Source organism: Anolis carolinensis, chromosome 1, assembly GCF_035594765.1.
Source record: "Anolis carolinensis isolate JA03-04 chromosome 1, rAnoCar3.1.pri, whole genome shotgun sequence".
Classification (NCBI taxonomy): domain Eukaryota; kingdom Metazoa; phylum Chordata; class Lepidosauria; order Squamata; family Dactyloidae; genus Anolis; species Anolis carolinensis.
The window spans coordinates 29,061,573-29,081,829 of NC_085841.1; the positions used below are offsets into that span (position 1 = coordinate 29,061,573).

The following is a 20,257-nucleotide window of genomic DNA, read 5'->3' on the forward strand; positions in this document are numbered from 1 at the left end:
ACACCAGCCAAACCTGGGCAAAGGGGTTCTTGTTCATCACAGCAACTGGGCTTTCTAGGAGGTACCAAGCTGCTGCTGCTATTTTTTATTATTATTATTATTATTATTATTATTATTATTATTATTATTATCCTACTTTATCTCTCTAAAAAAGAGACACAAAGCAACTACGAATCTCATCTTTCAGAGGTGGTGTAATTCAACTAAGCTTTGATACCAATAGGTCGTGATACTAATGTCAGGTTGATTTTCCTACTGACCAATAGCATTTCTTTCTTTTCTGGATTGAGACTCAAGTTTATTCACTTATGTCCAGTGCTTCGCTGAATTCAGACAATTCAGGACTTCCAAGGCCTCCTTGCATTACCTCTAAAGGAAGGATAGAGCTGGGTATCATCAGCATATTGATGACACCCAACTCAAAAACTGTATAAGAGACACTATAGACTACTGCAGAATGTCAAAGAATAATTGGCCGAAGGACCACAATCTGTGAACATTTACCAAGAAAAATGGGAAGCACTGCAAACTTAGCCTCAACAATTGTTCTCGTATAGTGATTGGAACATAGCCCTCTTTGAAAGAAGCATTTACAGTCTCCACCATCCAATTGGCCAATCTTCCTTTGACAGACTTAATTAGTCAGGATGGATATAGGTTCAGACAGAAGGCTGGCCTCCTCTCTGGAAACAACATGTCCACATCATGATGTTGAACAAGCAAACAATTTAAGTAATAGTAACTCTTAAGTATGTGAAGCTAGTAATTTAAGTTCGCAACTACATACATATTGTTTCTCTGGGTCTCTGATGGTATCTATTATTCTTGGGTCCAGATTGATTTAGAAGCTTGAAGTGACTGATGGTGATTTAAATCTTAAAATATTGAGGATGAAAAATGGAGAAGCTGCAGATAATGTCTCTTAATCCATCCTCTAAAAAGTTCAGGCATTCAGCAGAATATTTAAAAATGAGTAATCCAACCATCAACTGAATGTCAACATCTAAAGCATTTATTCTTATACTTTTTATACATATGATACAATTGAATTTTTACAAGTTGTCCACAGATATGAAAGTTATAGCCAATTCATTACAGGTATGAATTTCCTGATACTGAAAGCTCATTATATAAACATTTCTACAATGAACATAAATACATGCAAAAGAAGAAAAAAGTCAGAAGAAAATGGGTTGTTGAAGAAAGATCAACCCTTCAGAAAACCAAGATAAATTATATACTTTCCTATGCCTTGTTGTCATAATTCCATCAACCCATCTAACTTTCATTTTGGACTACATTTCCTGAGGGGCGGGCGGGGATAACCTTAATCTCTCAATGTATACTATATACAAAAAGATGTTTTAGTTAAATGGTAGCAGATTCTATTTTGCATTTTTGTACTATCTCTGCACCATGAGGAGAGGAAAAAACAGAATCTAATGTTTTGTTACTACACCTCATAAAGCAAGTTCCTCAACCTCAAAGAAAGTGTTAGAGGTGAACTAGTACATTAAGTGTATCATGCATAGCAAATCGTCTTATCTACACCCTAAAGGGAAAACGAAGGCTGAGTGTTTTCTTGCTCGTTACATAACAATTGTAGCAAAGGAGAGGCTTAAGAACTACTAGCACATGTAGGAAGACTGATCAGATTGACAAGTGTACCTTGTCAAAAGTTGCCCTAAGAAAAAGGAGCCAAACTGGTCTAAGTTTTGTATCTTATGTATATTAACGGCAGCTAATCTGAGCCTGTAGAAAACACTGGGAACACTAGCTAATGCATTAAATTGTTTGTTTGTTTTTTAAAAAAACTTACAGAAATTGCAAGTATACTGGATGTTAAAGGGATGGCTTCTCTGTGCTCGTGGAGAATTGCAAAAACAAGATTTATCTGAACCAGCTAAGTTTATAGATTGGTATTACTATGAAAAAAAGTCATATTTCAAATGAAAAGGATTATATTTGGAAGCAGACAGAGAGAAAGAGTACTCCCTATAATGTACAGCATGCAGTTTTATATTGTTTTCTTTGAGGCCCTATGTATATTTAAAAATTTCACTGCCCACAGGCACCCATGTGCAAAATCTGTGCAGTTACAAAATAGACTATAGACAAACATCTTTATAAACCACCAGCTGAGTGCAAATTCATGTAGTTGGTGATGTAAAGGAAATAAATTAAAAGTCAAAAAAACTTTGTAACTGGAAAATGGGAGTGGGAGGGATGACAATGTTGTTGTGGGGTTGTTGTTGTTTTGCTTTATCTAAGAAGTGTAAAAAGCCAAGTGAATTCTGAAAGCTAGAAGTTGATTAGCAATTTTTTAAATCATTCATTCTCTGTCTGTTCATATTGACAACAAAGAGAGGTTCAAATTATTCTTTGATGGGTGGTATTATTTTCTTAACTTCTCATGCTACAATTTAAAAAGCCAAATTTTTAAACTACCAATCACAGTATGGAAAGCAAAGCCTTTTTGCCCACTATGTCATTAGCACAATCCACACAGTACTTCTAAAGATTGCAAAACTTTAAAAAGATCTTTGTTAATTCTTATTATTAAGTGTTCTCTTATAGCAAGAAAAAATACAAAGGCAAAAAAGCCCTTAGAGACTGCAGGTAACAAAATCATTTTAATTACAATGTGTTCTTATGCACTCGTACAGCAAAATCCCTTGCTACATTTTTTGCACCTTTAATTGCGTTCCATTCCAAAGACAGAACAATTTTTCAGTACTAAAATCCAAAATGGCTCAGATTTACTACAAAAGAGCAAATATGCTGCTCCATCATTGTGCTTGGTCTAGTCGCCATTTCAGCAGAGATTTTCCTCTTCTCTAAGCCACCAAAAAGATTTCAGCCCAGTGTCAAGAAATTGCCACTTTTAGATCAGAAATGTAAATTCACCAGCGTTAAGTGTTAGAAATCAACAGGTTTCGTATGAAGGAAGCACAGTGCAAATAATATTACCGATAAAATCTGCTACACAAAAAAGTTCACATGGTTATGGTAACCAGTAAATGTACAAAACAAACATGGAAAAGAGTTAACGAAAGAACTAGAATCTTCTCTTTCTTATTCCAGTCTTCCAAACCTCCGCTTGTTTGACGAATTTTGCTGGATTACAAAAGAATGATTAAATTCCAGTCTTCAGAAAATAAGTTATAAATGTTGCCAGTCAATGCCTACTAAAGTTTGATTTGCTTCTTGTGCATGTCCTATTTCCTCTGTGATGCTGTGCTGTTGCCAAAGTTTCTGAATCTTTTTAAACCGCTCCCTGCACAGGTGCAAAGGATTCCCTCGTCTGGGGAGAAAAGCCAATGAAATAACAATTAAGCACATTAAAACAAAACCCTGGAATTGCAAATATTAGTATTTTTCCATTCATGTACAACATAAGTAGCTGAAGTCACTTGTAGACCACAGATGCATATGCTTAAAGCAATGTTGCTGCCCAGAAGCTAAAAACACAATCTGTGAGCTAAGAACCCCCATTTCAAAATGCTCCTCTTACATATCAATTATCAATATCAATATCTTATATCAATTTTATATCACTATCCCCTGTTGTCATGCACCATCTGCTGTACTGGGCACCTTTACAAGGCTGCTGTGACCAGAGGTCACGCCAATTAGCCCTCCAGATGTTTTTGAACTGCACATCCCATCAACTCTAGCACACATAGGCTGCTATGAAGAATCACAGAAGCTGCAGCCCACTGCGAACATTTGCTATACATATACTAGCTGTGCCCGGCCACGCGTTGCTGTGGTGAAATCTGGTGGTATGGGAAATAAAGTATTGAGGAATTGGTGGTAGTTAAGGTAAAGGGTAAAGGTTTTCCCCAGACATTAAGTCCAGTCGTGTCCGACTCTGGGGGTTGGTGTTCATCTCCATTTCTAAGCCAAAGAGCCGGCGTTGTCCGTAGACTCCTCCAAGGTCATGTGGGATGACTGCATGGAGCGGTGTTACCTTCCCGCCGGAGCAGTACCTATTGATGCACTCACATTTGCATGTTTTCGAACTTCTGGGTTGGCTGAAGCTGGGGCTAACAGTGGGGGCTCTCTCTGCTCCCCCAATTCAAACTTGCGGCCTTTCGGTCCAGAAGTTCAGCAGCTCAGCGCTTTAACACGTTGCGCCATCAGGGGATATTATTTCCTAAAGGTTGTGTATATACAATATTTCTGATTGGTTTTTTTTAGTCTGTTGGAGGCAAGTATGAATGCTGCAATTAGGAAAAATGATTAGGATGTAATGGCCTTGCAGCTTTAAAGCCTGGCTGTTTCCTCCCCGAGTAAATTTTTTGTTAGGAGGTGTTAGCTGGCCCTGATTGTTTCCTGTCTGGAATTCCTTTGTTTTCAGAGTGGTGTTCGTTGCGATATTTTATGTGCTTCTACTGTCTGTGGCCCTGAGAAAACAGAGGATTTGCCAGACTTTGATGATGGGAATATTTTGTTGGGAGGTGTTAGCTGGCCCTGATTGTTTCCTGTGTGGAATTCCCCTGTTTTCAGAGTGTTGTTCTTTATTTAGTGTTCTTATTTTAGAGATTGTATCGTTCTGTTTTATTTTACCACATTAATTTTTATATATTCTGATTTTAGTGTTTTTGAATACTTGGAACCAGATAATAATAATAATAATAATAATAATAATAATAATAATAATAGTAATTATAGTAATAATAATGACTTTGGTAATACACAGTGCTTCACTCCCTTCTCAGCTTCCTTTCTGGAAGAATCCTTTCTTGGGAGGTGTTAGCTGGCCCTGATTGTTTCCTTTGTGGAATTTCCAATTTCCCTGCTTTCAGAGTGTTGCTCTTTATTTACTGTCCTGGTTTTAGAGATTATATTGTTCTGCATTATTCTATCCCAGTAATTATTTCATATTAAAGTAGAATCTCACTAATCCAACATTCGCTTATACAATGTTCTGGATTATCCAACGCAGTCTGCCTTTTCATAAGCAATGTTTTTGTAGTCAGTGTTTTAAATTCATTGTGATATTTTAGTGGTAAATTTGTAAATACAGTACAGTAGAGTCTCACTTATCCAACATAAATGGGCCGGCAGAATGTTGGATAAGCGAATATGTTGGATAATAAGGAGGCATTAAGGAAAAGCCTATTAAACATCAAATTAGGTTATGATTTTACAAATTAAGCACCAAAACATCATGTTAGACCACAAATTTGGTAGAAAAAGTAGTTCAATACGCAGTAATGCTATGTAGTAATTACTGTATTTATGAATTTAGCACCAAAATATCACAATATATTGAAAACATTGACTACAAAAATGCACTGGATAATCCAGAACATTGGATAAGCGAGTGTTGGATAAGTGAGACTCTACTGTAATTACAACATAGCATTACTGAGCATTGAACTACTTTTTCTGTCAAATTTGTTGTATAATATGATGTTTTGATGCTTAATTTGTATAACGATTACCTGATTTGATGTTTAATTGGCTTTTCCTAAATCCCTTCTTATCCAACATATTCACTTATCCTGCCGGCCTGTTTATGTTGGATAAGTGAGACTCTACTGCATATTGATAATCTTATATTATCTGCTTAGAACTGGATTATATCAGGCCCCTTCTTCACAGCTGTATAAAATGCACACTGAAGTGGATTATATGGTAGTGTGGACTCAAGATAATCCAGTGCAAAGCAGATAATATAAGATTATAAATGGGTTATATAGCTGTGTGGAAGGGCCTTGAGTCTACACTGCCATATAATCCAGTGCAAATTAGATAATCTGTGGAAGAGACCTAAGTGAGGCCTAAATCTGCCTGTCCCCTAACTGAACCCTGGCTGTCCCTTGGCTGAATTGGTTGATAGGAGATGAAGTGGGCAGAGATTAGCCCTCTAAACTGGCAGCAATTGGATAAAAACAATTATTGCTCTCCCTCTAATTAGGACTTTATTTTTCTTTTCTTTTTGTTGTATCTTACTGGAGCCGTGGATGATGGGTTGTGTTGTCAAATTTCAAGGTTGGGCAGCCTGTAGTTTTGTTGTTTTGTGGGTTGCCGTGATGCCATCACTCATTTATATATATAGATATAGATACATGCCATAGCCATCTAAGATGCAACAAGCAGAAATGGCTACAGGCAGTCATTGAGTTACAAACAACTTACAAATGACACACAGTTAAGAACGGTAGTGAGACGACGGGATGCGAGAGAAATTTACCCCTAGGAAGGGAAATTCACTCTTGAAAGAGTTAGCATGGGGAAAAGGGGTCTCCACTGAAATGTTATCACCAATCCTTGTTTCCACAACAAGCCAAATTTTTCAAAATCCAATTATCACAGGGACAGAAAATGAGGTGAAATCTTCTGAACAGGGGCACAGACAGCAAAAGAACCTATCTTGTTTGTAACTTGAGGACTGCCTGTACTTCCTTCCTCATTTCAATTTGTTGCCCAGTGAAGATGGCTGCCCTCTAGATTCTAAGCCTGAAAGGACAAGTCAAACACAAGAAGACCTGCCCAGTTTAAAGCTTACATTCGGAAGGTACCATAAGGTAAATGTTTCCGGTGAAATCCAATAAAATTAAACACTAGTTTTGACAACTTAAGAGTTTCTGGGATGCTCTCACACAATGATAAGAGCTTCAGTGTGTAAACTGAGCTGCCCAATTTGAAGCAACTCAATTCTGTAGTAACAAAATAGGACTTAATTAATCAAAATGCCCTGATTGGTACTTAAGCTTTTAAAAAAAGTTTAAATAGCTTCCTCCAGTCAAATCATTTATTTCGGTCATAGATCAGCACAGGAAATAAAGGTCACAGTTTCATACAAGGTTGATATGTTTAGTACCTACCTTTGGTGTGAACATTGTATATTTTATATACTCATGTAAAAGTCCAGAAATATTAGTCAAAAAATTGACTGGGGTTGATGTAAATAAACCGTCGACTTTTCCACAGATCACATCAAAATTCATACTTTTGGCCCCAAAACCTGCTCTTTACTCATACGTGAAGTCAACTTGTATCCACAAGTATTTATAGTATGCATTTGTTATATGGGGGCCTTGACAACAGTAATTAGCCTAAATGGCTAATAAGAACAAAACAGCTTAGTGCATCTTGGCCACAATAAAAAACTGAGTACTAAAAAAGTACCTGAGCCCCTGATCTGTTTCTCCATAGTCATCAAGGTAAGGAGGAGCATAGAAACAGCCCTTTGTTTTCCCAGCTAGGAAGAGCACTTGACACTCTCGAACTCTGAAAAAAGTCACAAGGCAACAAGTATTTAAATTATTTTTCGGCATCTGAAAAAAAGGGATTGCATTTGTTTCACAACAACGTAGTCTGTGTCTCCTTGTAAATGGAATATTAGAAAAGAATGAAGCAGAGTGAAGATCACTCTAAGAAATAATGTAATTTCTTCTAAAAAGGCTGCTGATTAAATGTTCCCATACTCACCTGAGGAAAATCCCCACTCCAGACCCACAGGTATATGTGTGTGCAGTACATGCTCCTACATCTTCTCCTTCTAACTCTGTTTGGCAGCAATAACTCTGAGAGCACAACATTGTCCCACAAACCAGGCATAAGGTGGGTGCTCTGCTTTTATCGCCACCTGACTTCGGACACCTTTGTAAAAAACAGAAAACCTGGTCATTGCTTTGAAATATTTGTTATTCTGCAACACTGAACATGACATTTCACTGTAGCCAATTGTATGGAATAAATTTTTCAGTTACAACATGGGATCTAAAGATGCAGAAATATGGAATATTTTCAACTCTGTAAGTCTATGATGGAGAGACTGGAAAAGGTATTTTGGGACTTCATTTGGCATAATCGCTCATGCTGGCTTGGGAATTTAAGTAAATATAGTTTCAACATTTCCAACTGTTCTAGTTCAACCTGATGAAGCTGAGGGGCTTGTGGTTTTGGAGTCTCAGAGATCAGATGCAGTTTCAGAGCCTGGGAAAACACTGGAGTCAGATGCAGCCGAGAAGGGGGAAAACAAGGGGGTGTTAGAGCAACAGGTTGTGTCTCCATGTGAAACTATGGATGTTTTGGAATCCAGCAGCCCTGATAACATTAGCTCATCTGGGGGAGAAGTTGACTTGGATACATAGTCAAAACTGGCTCTGAGAGGGGAAGGATTCAGGTGCAGAAAATCAGACAGACTTTGTGTGTGAGAGACAAAAGCAGGCCCCTGGATGTGTTAATGCTTTGTAGTCCTTAAAGCAGAGGAAGCTGTGTGGGGATTTTAGATCTAGCAACGTTGCTTTCCCTGTGAAGTCTCCTAGTCTCGATTCAAGTTTATATTCTGGTATCTTGTTCCATGGAGTATTTTGGGATTTGTGTTCATGTTATGTTCCTGGTTTTCTGGATTTTGCCTAGAGATTCATGTTCCAGTTTTAAGCCCTGTTTTGGATTTATTCTGCCTTTGGATTGTTTCCCTGTGAACAATTTGAACTGACTTTTTGCTTGTAACTTTTGCCTTCTATATTAACTCTTGGGTATTACCCTTTATTCACCCCAAAGTATTTTGCCCTTTTTTATATGTGCTTTCTTAATAAACTGCTTTGATTTTCATGTTTGGTTTCTTAGTGAAACCAAACTTAGTGCTGTGAGCAAGGTGAAGCCCTGCTGAGGTACAACACCAATTTATCTGTCCGAAAGTATCTCCCTCTATGAACCATCTCAGAGGTTAAGATCTTCTGGGGAGGTCCTCCTCTCGGTCTCATCTCCTTTCCAGGTGCAGTTGATGGGGACGAGGGACAGAGCCTTCTCAGCGGTGGCCCCTCAGCTGTGGAACCCCCTCCCTAGTGAAATCTGATCAGCCCCCTCCCTCCTGACTTTCAGGAAAAAACTAAAAACGTAGATGTGGGACCAAGGTTTTGGATAAAAATCTGCAGTGCAATAATGTGAATACGGAATAGTGCAATGATAACTGGAACAGCCTTGGACTATGGTATTGGATTTAGTGTTTTTTAAAATTGGTTTTAATGTTTGATATGTTTGAGCGGTTGGTTTTTAATGTATAGGTTTATTTGCTGATGTATGTTGTGTGGCATCAAATTGTTGCCAATATATATGTGAGCCACTCTGAGTCCCCTTCGTGGCGAGAAGGGCGGGGTATAAATATGACAAATAAATACACTTATGTAGATGCTTTATCCTGAAGCAGATAACACAGCATTATCTACTCTGGGAGCCCCTTTCCAAGATCCCTCATGCAGGTCAAAGTTTTGCAATCCAAACTGCAAAGTTGACAAAGTTGTATGCTACCACAGTGCTGTAAGCCAGTTTCAGAATTAAGCCAGTAAAGTTAAAGGAGACATAGTGACGACTTACGAAAAGTTAGATGCTTGATTGATGAGGCAGCTGTAATCATCAGGAAGGTCTATTAATTTGTTTGATTCCCGTGGATAGCTACAATGAAACAGATACAAAACATTTCAAAGCAGCACATAAAGTTGCACTTGATATGTAATAATAAACTGAATGGTTAGCTGTAATGTTAATATTTTTATTTAACATCAAAAACTTTACTACAGCAGAATATAATAATCTATAAGCTCAGTAAAAGCTACTCAAAGTTTTGGGTGGGCATTTCTTAAAATATTGGCAATTTCCACAGCAAATCTACATATTTTATCAGCAGTAAAAATTATTTCATGCCAAAAGCATTGCATAAATAAGTATAAACGGATAAAAATTGAGGAAACACAAGCGGTTAAATAATTTTTGACCAAAAAATGGTTGTCAAATGATATCCCATAGAATTCCCATCCAGACCTATGCTTACCTAGCTTTAATAAAGCTGCAGTGTCTTATGCTCACCAGCTATTCAATGGAAACCACAAACATCAGCAGCTGAGAAACACTCACCTTATGGCTTGTCTCTGACCCTGCAGGTACCTTTTTACTTCATCATTATTACACCAGCTGCAGAAGGAGGGAAAAGAAAAGCATTAAGTTGTATCTCTGCAGTAATTAACCCAAAAATATGTGGTTCAGTGGCTTGAAATGACTTGAAGGCACACAACAACAAATACTAAAACATTTATCTGTCAATTCAGTGGTTCATAATGTTTAACCATTTACTTTTGTTGCCACAAATACATTGACTGATAAGTTTGTTCATTTCTGGACACCCACTCAACTCAGCAAGATTGGTTTTTTATGTAAATTTGATATATTTAAAGTGAAAAATTAAACGTTATCCTTACCTTTCTACTAAAGTATTTGCAGTTTTGCTGTTCTCTTGAAAAAGGCAAGTGAGGTTGTTTGGCAAGGAGAGATAGCTACATAAGAGCTCAAACTGGTTTGCTCCACTGACTGTGAAGTTAAAAACATATTAATTATTATGATTATTATGTTTATCACATATGAGCATACATCTTTTGCAATCCACACACAGGATTTGTAAAGGAGAAACACTGGGTCTTTCTCAAGAAGATCCATTGATCCCTGATTATCTCCTGTTTGTCTTTGTCACATGGTAAACAAAGAACAGCATAGCTATAAACTGTGGTTCCCAGAACAATCCCCCCCTCCCCTGTTCTGATCACAGAGGATCAGGAAGAATAATTGAACCTGGCATCAACATAAGCCAGACAATAACTTGGATGTCAGTTTCTTTCATATATATGAAGGGACCTTTGTGTGACACATTCTGTATCAAGTGAAGGAGACATACTTAGGATATATCCAAGCTGGAGAAAATCAGGTAACAAATTTGTCCAACATGTAACTTGGTGAAGGTAGAAAGAAAGGACCAAGCTGTCATGTAAAAAAAAAAACCAGGCTCAATATGTAGAAACAGCTGTGGGGGAGCAGATGGGGGAGATATCTGATGAAATGAGCTTGGATGTTTTTTTGAAAGGCTCAGAGATTCACACATTGTAAAAACACAAGTGTTTAACCATTTGGCTAAGGAGGCTGGAAAGATCTTTCATCTTAAGGAGGAGGGCAGGAAGGAAATACGTAAGAGCCCTGAGCTCTCGAAGAAGTTGGCTTGGCGTATTATTTATTTATTTATTTATAACACTTTTATCCCGCCTTTCTCACCCGCAGGGACTCAATACGGCTTACAATACTTGGCAAAATTCAATGCCCAAAAACAAAATCAATAGAATCATACAACACAGTTAAATCAATTAAATACTTAGTAAAAACATTATACAATGCTTAAAAACATATAAAACATATATATATACTTAAGTTCATTCATCTAGATACCTACTACATAAGCCAATAATTCGGGTCGTGTCACGATCATAGTGCTTATTCATTGAACGCTTGTGCACATAGCCACATTTTTCCTAAATCCCAGAAGGGTTGGGGCCTGCCGAATGTTGCCAGGGAGAGTGTTCCACAGCCGAGGGGCCACCACGAGAAGGCCCTGTCTCTCATCCCCACCAGCTGCGCTTGTGAGGCAGGTGGGACCGAGAGCAGGGCCTCCCCAGACGATCTCAGGGTCCTTGATGGTTCATAGGAGATACGTTCGGACAGGTAAGTTAGACTGGAACCGTTTAGGGCCTTATGTATGCAAATCTTTCTCTCCTAAAATTGGGCTCCCTCCTAAAACCAGGCTATCATCTAGCTTTCACCTAACGTCAAGCTCAGGTCAAGTCTTTTCTGAAGGGCAGCTAGCCTAAGAGCAGAAAAAAAGAAGTGAAGTAGACTATGATTGTGAAACACTGAGTCTACTTTTGGCAATTAATAGGGATCCAGAAAGAATGTGAAGGACTGAATGAGAAAGTTAGAGTATGTTAAAAGAAAAGATTAACGCTAGAGAGGAGCAGAAAAGGCCTGTCCAAAGTGCAGGCAAGAGTAGAACTGGATGGAATAGCCAATCATATTGCTGATTTAACACATGGGTCTTGTGTTGCAGGAGGAGATAACCCAATTAAGGTTATCTTTTTTTGCCACATATAGAGAATGATTCGGTGCAATCCCTCACACACAACACTAGATACTGGAGTCATTCAATGAAGCTGAATGGTACAAAATTCAAAAAGAAAGCACTTGTTCACATAGCACATTATGGAATTCTTTTGCCAAGGTAAAAAGATTTGACAAAGTAACGAACAATCAAAGGCTCATAAATAGCTATTAGACACGACAACTATGTGAAAAAAACTAGGTGAAAAGTTACCTGCAGGATGAGAAGAGAAGCAAGTCTGTGGATGAAAGAAAATCTGCCTCTAATAAAACAATACTTAGAATTCAAGCAGAGGCAGTTAGTAAATACCTTGCAGTTCTGATGGTACAGGAACTCCATTTAAATAGTGGAAAAACATAGCAGAGCACCTCAGGAAAGGCATGATTCCAGTTTTTATACTTCTCCACAGATGCCATCCAGAAGAAATTTCTCTCAAGGCACTGAAAATAAGATCAGATTGCTATTCACAAGAGCAACTAAAAAGGCCCAAAATCTTAGTATATTTTGGATTTCATTCAATTACCAAGTCATTTGGAAGGAAAACGGTGTTCTCATTCCTTAATTTAGATTTAAGCACAGTATCCAAGATAGATAGGCATGATGATTTGTTACATTGAGAAGAACTATCCTCTCTCTTATATTTCACAAAGACCAAATATTTTTAATGGTAATAGGAACTGCTTCCCCTGATTACATGTTTGTGGCACATTTGGTAATCATGAAGGACTAATTTTTTGTAGGTAATTGTGCATGTTGTGAGCTTTGAATAAAAAGGTCATGTTATGCTTTAGTATAATTTTCCCTACATTTTACTTTTTAATGTAATTTTAAGGTAAGATTTCCCATGCACAAAATAGTTCTAACATTCTTTCTGCAGAACAGGTTTTTATTTTCCTTTGATTTTATGTATATTGCGCTTTTAATAAATCTTTGTAAACCCCCTTATCATCTCGTTTCACTTGTTGCTCAAAAAGGCAGACGAAGAACCTCATTTTTCTTCCTACCTTTGGATCAGTTGCTACAGATATTCAACTTGGGGAAGATAAAGGGAGCAATGGACTAAGTGGCAAAGCTAGAAGCTATCATTTACCTTCCTGAATACTGGCTAAGACATTTATGCAAAGCTAGAATTGCCTCTTCTTCACCAGAAGGGGTTTCTTGATCCATGCCATTTTCTTCTAAAAAAAAAATAAGAGCAAAAAGAAGTTCAAGACTAGATGTACTGTATATGATACCAGAGAATGAAACATGACAAATCTGCAGCTTGATAGCTTACAGCTGTGGAATATAGACGCATCAATAACAATTTCACTGGAGTAATTGTCTGTTTTTTTTTACAAAGTAGTTGCAATTATACCCCTTATACAATGATCCAAGAACTACACTATTATACATCTTATATATGTAACTCCCAGAAACACTTGCCTTCCTTTAGAGGATCATCCCTTATGTTGGCCAACATTCCCACCAAAATTTTACTTGCACCCTTAAGCAGGGATGGCAAACTATATTGGAGTTGGGATCAATGTTCCTACCCCTAAACTCTCCATAGCCTGCTCACCTTTATTTTCTCTTCAAAATGGTGGGCTGCACTTTCCGTATTCCTGTCCTACAGAAATTTAACCACATTCCCACCCCCTGAGCCATTCAGGCCCAGAAAATGCATTCTTCAGATCATTAAGTGACTTCTATTTGCTTCAAATTTCGAACAGAGTACCCAGAAGTCTGGGAGGACAAAGAACATGGAAACTTTGCACATGAAAAAGTATGTTTCCTTTATAAAGTGGACATGTCTGTAGTTTTGGGAGATCACCTAAAGGAGTCACATTTAGCTTACCAACCTACAGATATGTGTACTTAGGCTCTGTTTGGATCAATCTACCCTGTGTGCACTGCTCCTGAGTGGCAACTTCCTTTCTGTAAACTTCTCCCCAACTCAGCTTCAAGGACTGCTGACCGAAAGGTCGGTGGTTCGAATCTGGGAAGTTGGGTGAGCTCCTGTCTGTCAGCTCTAGCTTTCCATGTGAGGAGATAAGCCTCCCACAGGAAGGTAAATGTGGGCATCTCTTGGGCAACATCCTTGCAGAGGGCCAATTCTCTCACACCAGAAGCAACTTGCAGTTTCTCAAGTCGCTTCTGACACACACAAAAAAACCTTCCTTCCTGCCTACAAAAGGCCCTGCATGGAAGAAGTCTGCAACCACCAAGAGCACATATTGGAAACAGATTCAATCATGCTTTTTATAGAAGGCCCATGGGCCAAATCCAAGGATTCACACAGCATTTCATTAGATTGCTTCAACTAACATTGTCTTTTGTGTTTAAAGGCTTTCAATCAAACAGTGATCATTTAAAAAAGGGGAAAAAATCTATGCAAGATTTCAACATCACCCTATTATATGCTTCAGAAAATGTGTTCCTTTAGTTGTTTGTATTTATAAATCAACATAAATTTGATAGAATGCTTTACCTGTGGATGAGGTAAGTATTATTTGTACAATATGTGCCATAGTGACAAGATGGAAGATGTGAAGATCTCCAGTACCAAGACTAACTCCTGAAAAGTCCTGACTGTGTACAGCAGGAAAAGAGAGCACCAGACAGACCTGTAGATGAGAGAAAAAGATGTATATTTTTTTGTTCACCAGTCCTGTTTAAATTAATTTTGTCAGATACTGCAAGATTATTCTTCCCAGCAAGCTTTAATAAAAAAAAAATAAACTGGGCCATTCTGAATATAAATTACCTGCTACTTCATTCAATAACGAATGAGGTTTCACACATTGGCATTCCTCCACAGCTGCTTACTGTTGAGTTGTAATCTCCCCCCAATGTCCCCCCAAATGTTTTTCTAGGGTATTGCATTTTCTTTCTTTAGCATATACAACAGCAGAACTGTTTACATTCACAGAGTACTTACTAGTAAATGAAACATGTCAATATCAAGAATGCATGTGCGATTCCCACTTTTTTCACTAGGCACCAGTGCTGTGTATAAAACAAACAATGGGTTAATCATGTTCTACTTTTAGTGTCTCAAAATACTCAGAAACCTGTAAGGTTATGGCTTTAAGGCTTTAAGATTTAGGCAAGGATGAACACAGTATGGCCCATAGACTACAGGTGACTCTCGGAGGCCCATTTTCTGTCCTCTGAGGTGCTAGAACTCACAATTTTTTAAATCTAAAACATTCACAATTATTTTTGGCCAAAAAACTAAAATGGACTGTGCCATTCACAGCATCCAAACTCTCCTGCAATGCTTCCTCTAAATGTGCAAGACACTGTAGCTATAAAGCAGGCATGGGCAAACTTTGGCCTTCCAGGTGTTTTGGACTTCAACTCTCAGAAATCCCAGCTAAAGTTTGCCCATGCCTGGTATAAAGATATGGTTAGTTTAAAATGCAAAACCCCATAGTTTTGCATCAGAAAGTTTCCAAGTTTAGTTTCTATCAGCTCCATTGAATGGCTGCCAGCTAACAGCATGGAAATAAACCTTGAACATCAGGAGAGTTTAGGGTGAGTTGGACTGAGTTCAATAGTGCATCATATGTTCATCGTAACGTTCACCAAAATATCCTGGAAATCATTACTGTGTGATTTTATTTAGAACTGCGACCTTCCAAATAGCAATAACATTGAACTGGATTATATGAGTCTACACTGCAACATAATCCAGTTCAATGCTGTTAATCTGCATTCTGAAACTGCATTATATGGCAGTGTATATCAAGCCTCAATGAAACAGATTTTATGCAGCTAACCTTTCACAACCTGATGCCCTCTGGATTTCAAGGCCATAACTCCCAGAATTTCTTTAGCTGTGCTAACTGGGATTGATGGGAGCTGAAATTTTTAAAAAACATGGAGGGAACCAAGTTGGAGAAGGATGAGCTAAAGGCTTATTTTACTAATGAAGGAACATTAGGCACAGTTGAGTAGTAAAGAGTCTCTGCAGTTTCATTTACATTTACCACAGGAATGGGGAAAGTTCAGTATCTAAGAGCTAATTCTCACATTACTGTGGGATGGGAGCCAAAAACAAACAAACCCAAGCCAAAACATTTTACCTCCATAAGGTCTACAGCTAAATAATTACACCAAATCCCACAATAATCTTATCTTCTCAGATGAGATTGTCATCAGAAGACAGGGCTCATCACACTGCCAGAGTAAACTACAAATTGGTTCTAATTCTCTGGGGCAAATTTACATTTACCACATGATCAAATGAGAAAACACTGTAGAAGGCTCATGTGTCCCTCACCAAAGTCCTAAGCAAAAGTTTCATGTGCACACTACTCCAAGAAAGCCATATATTCCATTAAAACAGAAGGGAAACATGGAGTTCTGTGCACTCCAGTGTCCCTGTGCCTGCAACACTGGGGGAAAGCCTGGATGGAGATGCAAAAGATTACTTGAGAATTGCCATGCATCTTATCATCTCTTCTTTTTAACTTCTGTAATTGGTTATTTCCATGATCCTGAACTTACATGATAAAAGCATACAAAAGTGACCCTGAACTGCCGAAAGTGAAGAAACAGTCCAATGTGCGGCTGCAAACCTGGTTAATGAAGAAAGGCAATCATCCTAAAATAGAACATAATTACAATCACACAAAGAAATGGACCAAAGAACAAAACAAACTGAAGTCCTTAGTTACATTTCCAAGAAAATTAAACTCTATGCATTTTGCTGTATTGAAATTCTGGAAATAACAAATTCTTATATATGCCATGGGACACTCCCATAATCCCTTAGTAAACAGTACCATTACTAAGCATCACTACATGTTATTCAATAGGCTTCTCCTAATATTTATTTTCCAGCATCATACAGGACCCAAAACAAGAGCTGACTTCACCAAATTCATCAGTGATTCAAAGTTTTTTTACACAGTACCTGTCTACAAGATAAGTGACCAAATAATGGTTTCTCTTCATCAGCTAAAATCCGTTCTGTGGAAGGAAAAATGTGATAGTTCAGCTGAAGTGTAAAAAGCATTTAAAATGGGATGAGTTTCAATGTTTTAATAAACAACATCTCACCTATTGTTTGTATTGTATATGCACAACTGCCCCAACACATTATAGGAACACGTAGATCTTCTTCATTGGGATGAACTTTCAGGCCCACTTTATACGTTGCTGTGCCAAATGTTTTCAGCATTTCTTTAATGCTTTCAGAATATGGGCTCCTTAGATAAATTGACAATAAATATTATTTACAGGCATTAAAACATGTTTAAGATGTCCAATATTGGCTACATTGTTAATAGTTAATGGGCCTAAATAGCTATAGTCATAGAATTTATTCCAATTTGTGCTGATGTGATCTTTTAAATGGTAAGTGTAACTACAAACTTTTGTTAATCCATTTTTCAAACCATTTATCACTTTTGCAAACAGGTGCCTCAGAAATGATAAAAAATAACTAATGTACTTACTGGTGATACTCATGCTAAAAGAAGGCCAGTTACTTCACATCACTGCTTGAAGTAATCTTGGATATGTTTTTGGTAATTCATATTTGCAGAATAGGTATTTATTCATTTTAAATAAAACATACTCATTGTTATAAAACAAAACCACCCACGACAGCTTATTGATATGGCCAATAGTACCTCACTGTGTGGATCTAGATTTTTAACGATCTCAATCTCAACTATGAGGGACTGACAGGGCAGATGCTGTAGTGAGAGTTGGAGTTTGAAGTACCCTGAAGGGTTTTCTTTAAATTATATGCAAATACTGATATTCAAAAATCCAGAAAAATCAAAATCCAAACTGCTTCTGTCCTCTTGTATCTCAGATAAAGGATACTCAACTTGTATTTAAAAACTGAATTGCATCAAATTTCCAGATATTTAGGGTTAGCAGGTGCAATATAGCTAAACGTTTTTAACAGAAACATAATATAGTTTATAACTGGTTCCAGTTAACAGTTTGGCTTCAGCTATTTGCACCAGTACATTTTGATACTGTTGCTTATAAAATGGAGAGTAATCAGGCCACTGGATATTTTTATTTCTTATATAATGGCCAAGAATACCACATATAATAACAATAAACAAAATATGTACATCATCTGGCTGGTAATATATTCGTAAACAAGCCACTTTCAAATTACACGAATCCATTCAATTCCATCTATGTCAATCAATAATTCCTATCATATTAAGTAAGTTATTAAAATGAATACATACTTTGGTTGAAACTCTGGTCTGAACCCTTCAGGTAGTTGTAGTTCATCCATTCTTTCTGAATTACTGCAAGAGGGCTTACCTGAAAAAGACCAAAATATATGGTTTTAATTATAAGTTAAATTATTTTTCATGTTTGCAGTCTTCAAGTACAAGCCATTCCCTAGTTACAAACATTATGAACAGGGTGAGACAACAGGAAGTGAGGGAAATCTACCCTTCAGAAGGGAAATTTACTCCTGAAAGAGTTATCATGGAAAAAAGTGTTTCCACTGAAGCTTTATCACCAATCCTTGTTGTTGTTGTTGTTGTTGTTAATATCCTGCCACTATCTCCCAAAAGGGACCTGAAGCAGCTTATAGTGCAACAGAATACACAAGATACAATAAAGTACATCTCACAGTGTCAATTTACATGAAACAAATATAAAGCCCCTTCTAGTTTTAAATAAAGTACAGTAGAGTCTCACTTATCCAAGCTAAACGGGCCGGCAGAAGCTTGGATAAGCGAATATCTTGGATAATAAGGAGAGATTAAGAAAAAGCCTATTAAACATCAAATTAGGTTATGATTTTACAAATTAAGCACCAAAACTTCATGTTATACAACAAATTTGACAGAAAAAGCAGTTTAGTACGTAGTAATGCTACGTAATAATTACTTTATTTACGAATTTAGCACCAAAATATCACGATACATTGAAAACATTGACTACAAAAATGGATAAGTGAGACTCTACTGTACTCAATAAAACGCAGCAATAGCTGCGGATTAAAATAGACTGTATCAAATTCAGTCACCTAAAGTGCAGAAGTCAAACAATTCACTTGGTCCTCAAGTTTTAACTGATGTTTTAATTATGTTCAAAAGCCTGCTTGAAGAGCCATGTTTTCAAGTTTTTCCGAAAACATTGGAGGGTGGGGGCTAACCTAATTTCTCTGGGAAGGGCATTCCAAAGTCGAGGGGCCACCACCGAGAAGGCTCTCTCCCTCATCCCCACCAAGCATGCTAGAGACTGAGGTGGGACCTCTGCCTCCCCAGCAGATCCACAACAAGCCACATTTTTAAAAAATCCAATTATTATTTCAGGTACAGAAAATGAGGTGAAATGTTCGGAACAGTGGAACAAACACCACAAGGGTTTTAACCCTTCCCTACACTATCCAAAACTTTTAAAGAGATTTGGCTAGGGTTACAATTTAAAAAATGTACCTGTTCCGACTTACATACAAATTCAACTTAAGAACAAACATACAGAAACTATCTTGTTTGTAACTTGGAGACTTCCTGCATTTCTAAAAAATTATATCTTGCATATCTATATATATAAAAGAGTGATGGCATCAGGGCAGCGGACAAAACAACAAAACTACAGGCCCCCCAACCTCGAAATTTGACAACACAACCCATCATCCACGCCTCTAGGTTGATACAACAAAAAGAAAAGAAAAATAAAGTCCTAATTAGAGGGAGAGGAATAATTGTTTTTATCCAATTGCTGCCAGTTACAAGGCTAAGTTCCACCCACTTGGTCTCCTAGCAACCTACTCAGCCCAGGGGACAGGCACAAGAGTTTGGAGAGACCCCTAAGGGCCATCCAGCCCAACCCTTTCTACTATGCCGCAGGACACAATCCAAGCATTCACAACACATGGACAACGTATAAATACTATACAATACTACACAGGGACATAGACCCCCTCTACCCTCACCACTTTCACAGTACACAAACAACCAAATGCATACTAAACATAAAGACAACCATACAACAGACATTCAATACCAACACTACCTCAACAATTTTTCACCAACACCACCAGTCAACGCCACAGCAACGTGTGGCCGGGCACAGCTAGTCTATAGATATAACAACTTCAGTAGTTTACATCAAACATTTCAAGCATGTTTTCACCACCCTTCCCTAAGAAACATGAGAATAAAAATAAATAATTTCACACCTACCCGGGCTCTCTTGATCTCGAAGAATACACAGCGCTTTGATCTGTTGAGCTACTGTGCTGATCCACTGAGCTAGATTCTGTTGACTTGAAATATCTAATCTGTCAAAAACAAAAAATACATATATTAAATAAACACACCCTTCAAGCAATCATTTCATGCC

At 37.6% G+C, this 20,257-nt stretch overlaps 1 protein-coding gene across 5 annotated transcripts in view; it reads right to left on the minus strand.

Annotated features, from left to right (window-relative positions):
- Nucleotides 1–990: 990 nt before the first annotated feature.
- The window catches only part of ubr2 (ubiquitin protein ligase E3 component n-recognin 2), a 77,052-nt gene continuing 57,785 nt past the window's right edge, over nt 991–20,257 (minus strand). For all 5 annotated transcript variants that reach the window (XM_008125791.3, XM_008125789.3, XM_008125792.3 and 2 more), the window contains 15 exons: nt 20,098–20,195; nt 18,139–18,217; nt 16,982–17,130; nt 16,836–16,891; nt 16,427–16,523; nt 14,853–14,920; nt 14,403–14,538; nt 13,023–13,110; nt 12,242–12,372; nt 10,215–10,323; nt 9,874–9,930; nt 9,337–9,414; nt 7,447–7,617; nt 7,144–7,245; nt 991–3,304 (listed from right to left, as the gene is read on the minus strand). In XM_008125791.3, coding sequence (XP_008123998.1) covers nt 3,163–3,304; nt 7,144–7,245; nt 7,447–7,617; nt 9,337–9,414; nt 9,874–9,930; nt 10,215–10,323; nt 12,242–12,372; nt 13,023–13,110; nt 14,403–14,538; nt 14,853–14,920; nt 16,427–16,523; nt 16,836–16,891; nt 16,982–17,130; nt 18,139–18,217; nt 20,098–20,195 — 1,561 coding nt within the window. In that variant the 3' untranslated portion in view covers nt 991–3,162. The remainder of the gene's footprint in view (nt 3,305–7,143; nt 7,246–7,446; nt 7,618–9,336; nt 9,415–9,873; nt 9,931–10,214; nt 10,324–12,241; nt 12,373–13,022; nt 13,111–14,402; nt 14,539–14,852; nt 14,921–16,426; nt 16,524–16,835; nt 16,892–16,981; nt 17,131–18,138; nt 18,218–20,097; nt 20,196–20,257) is intronic.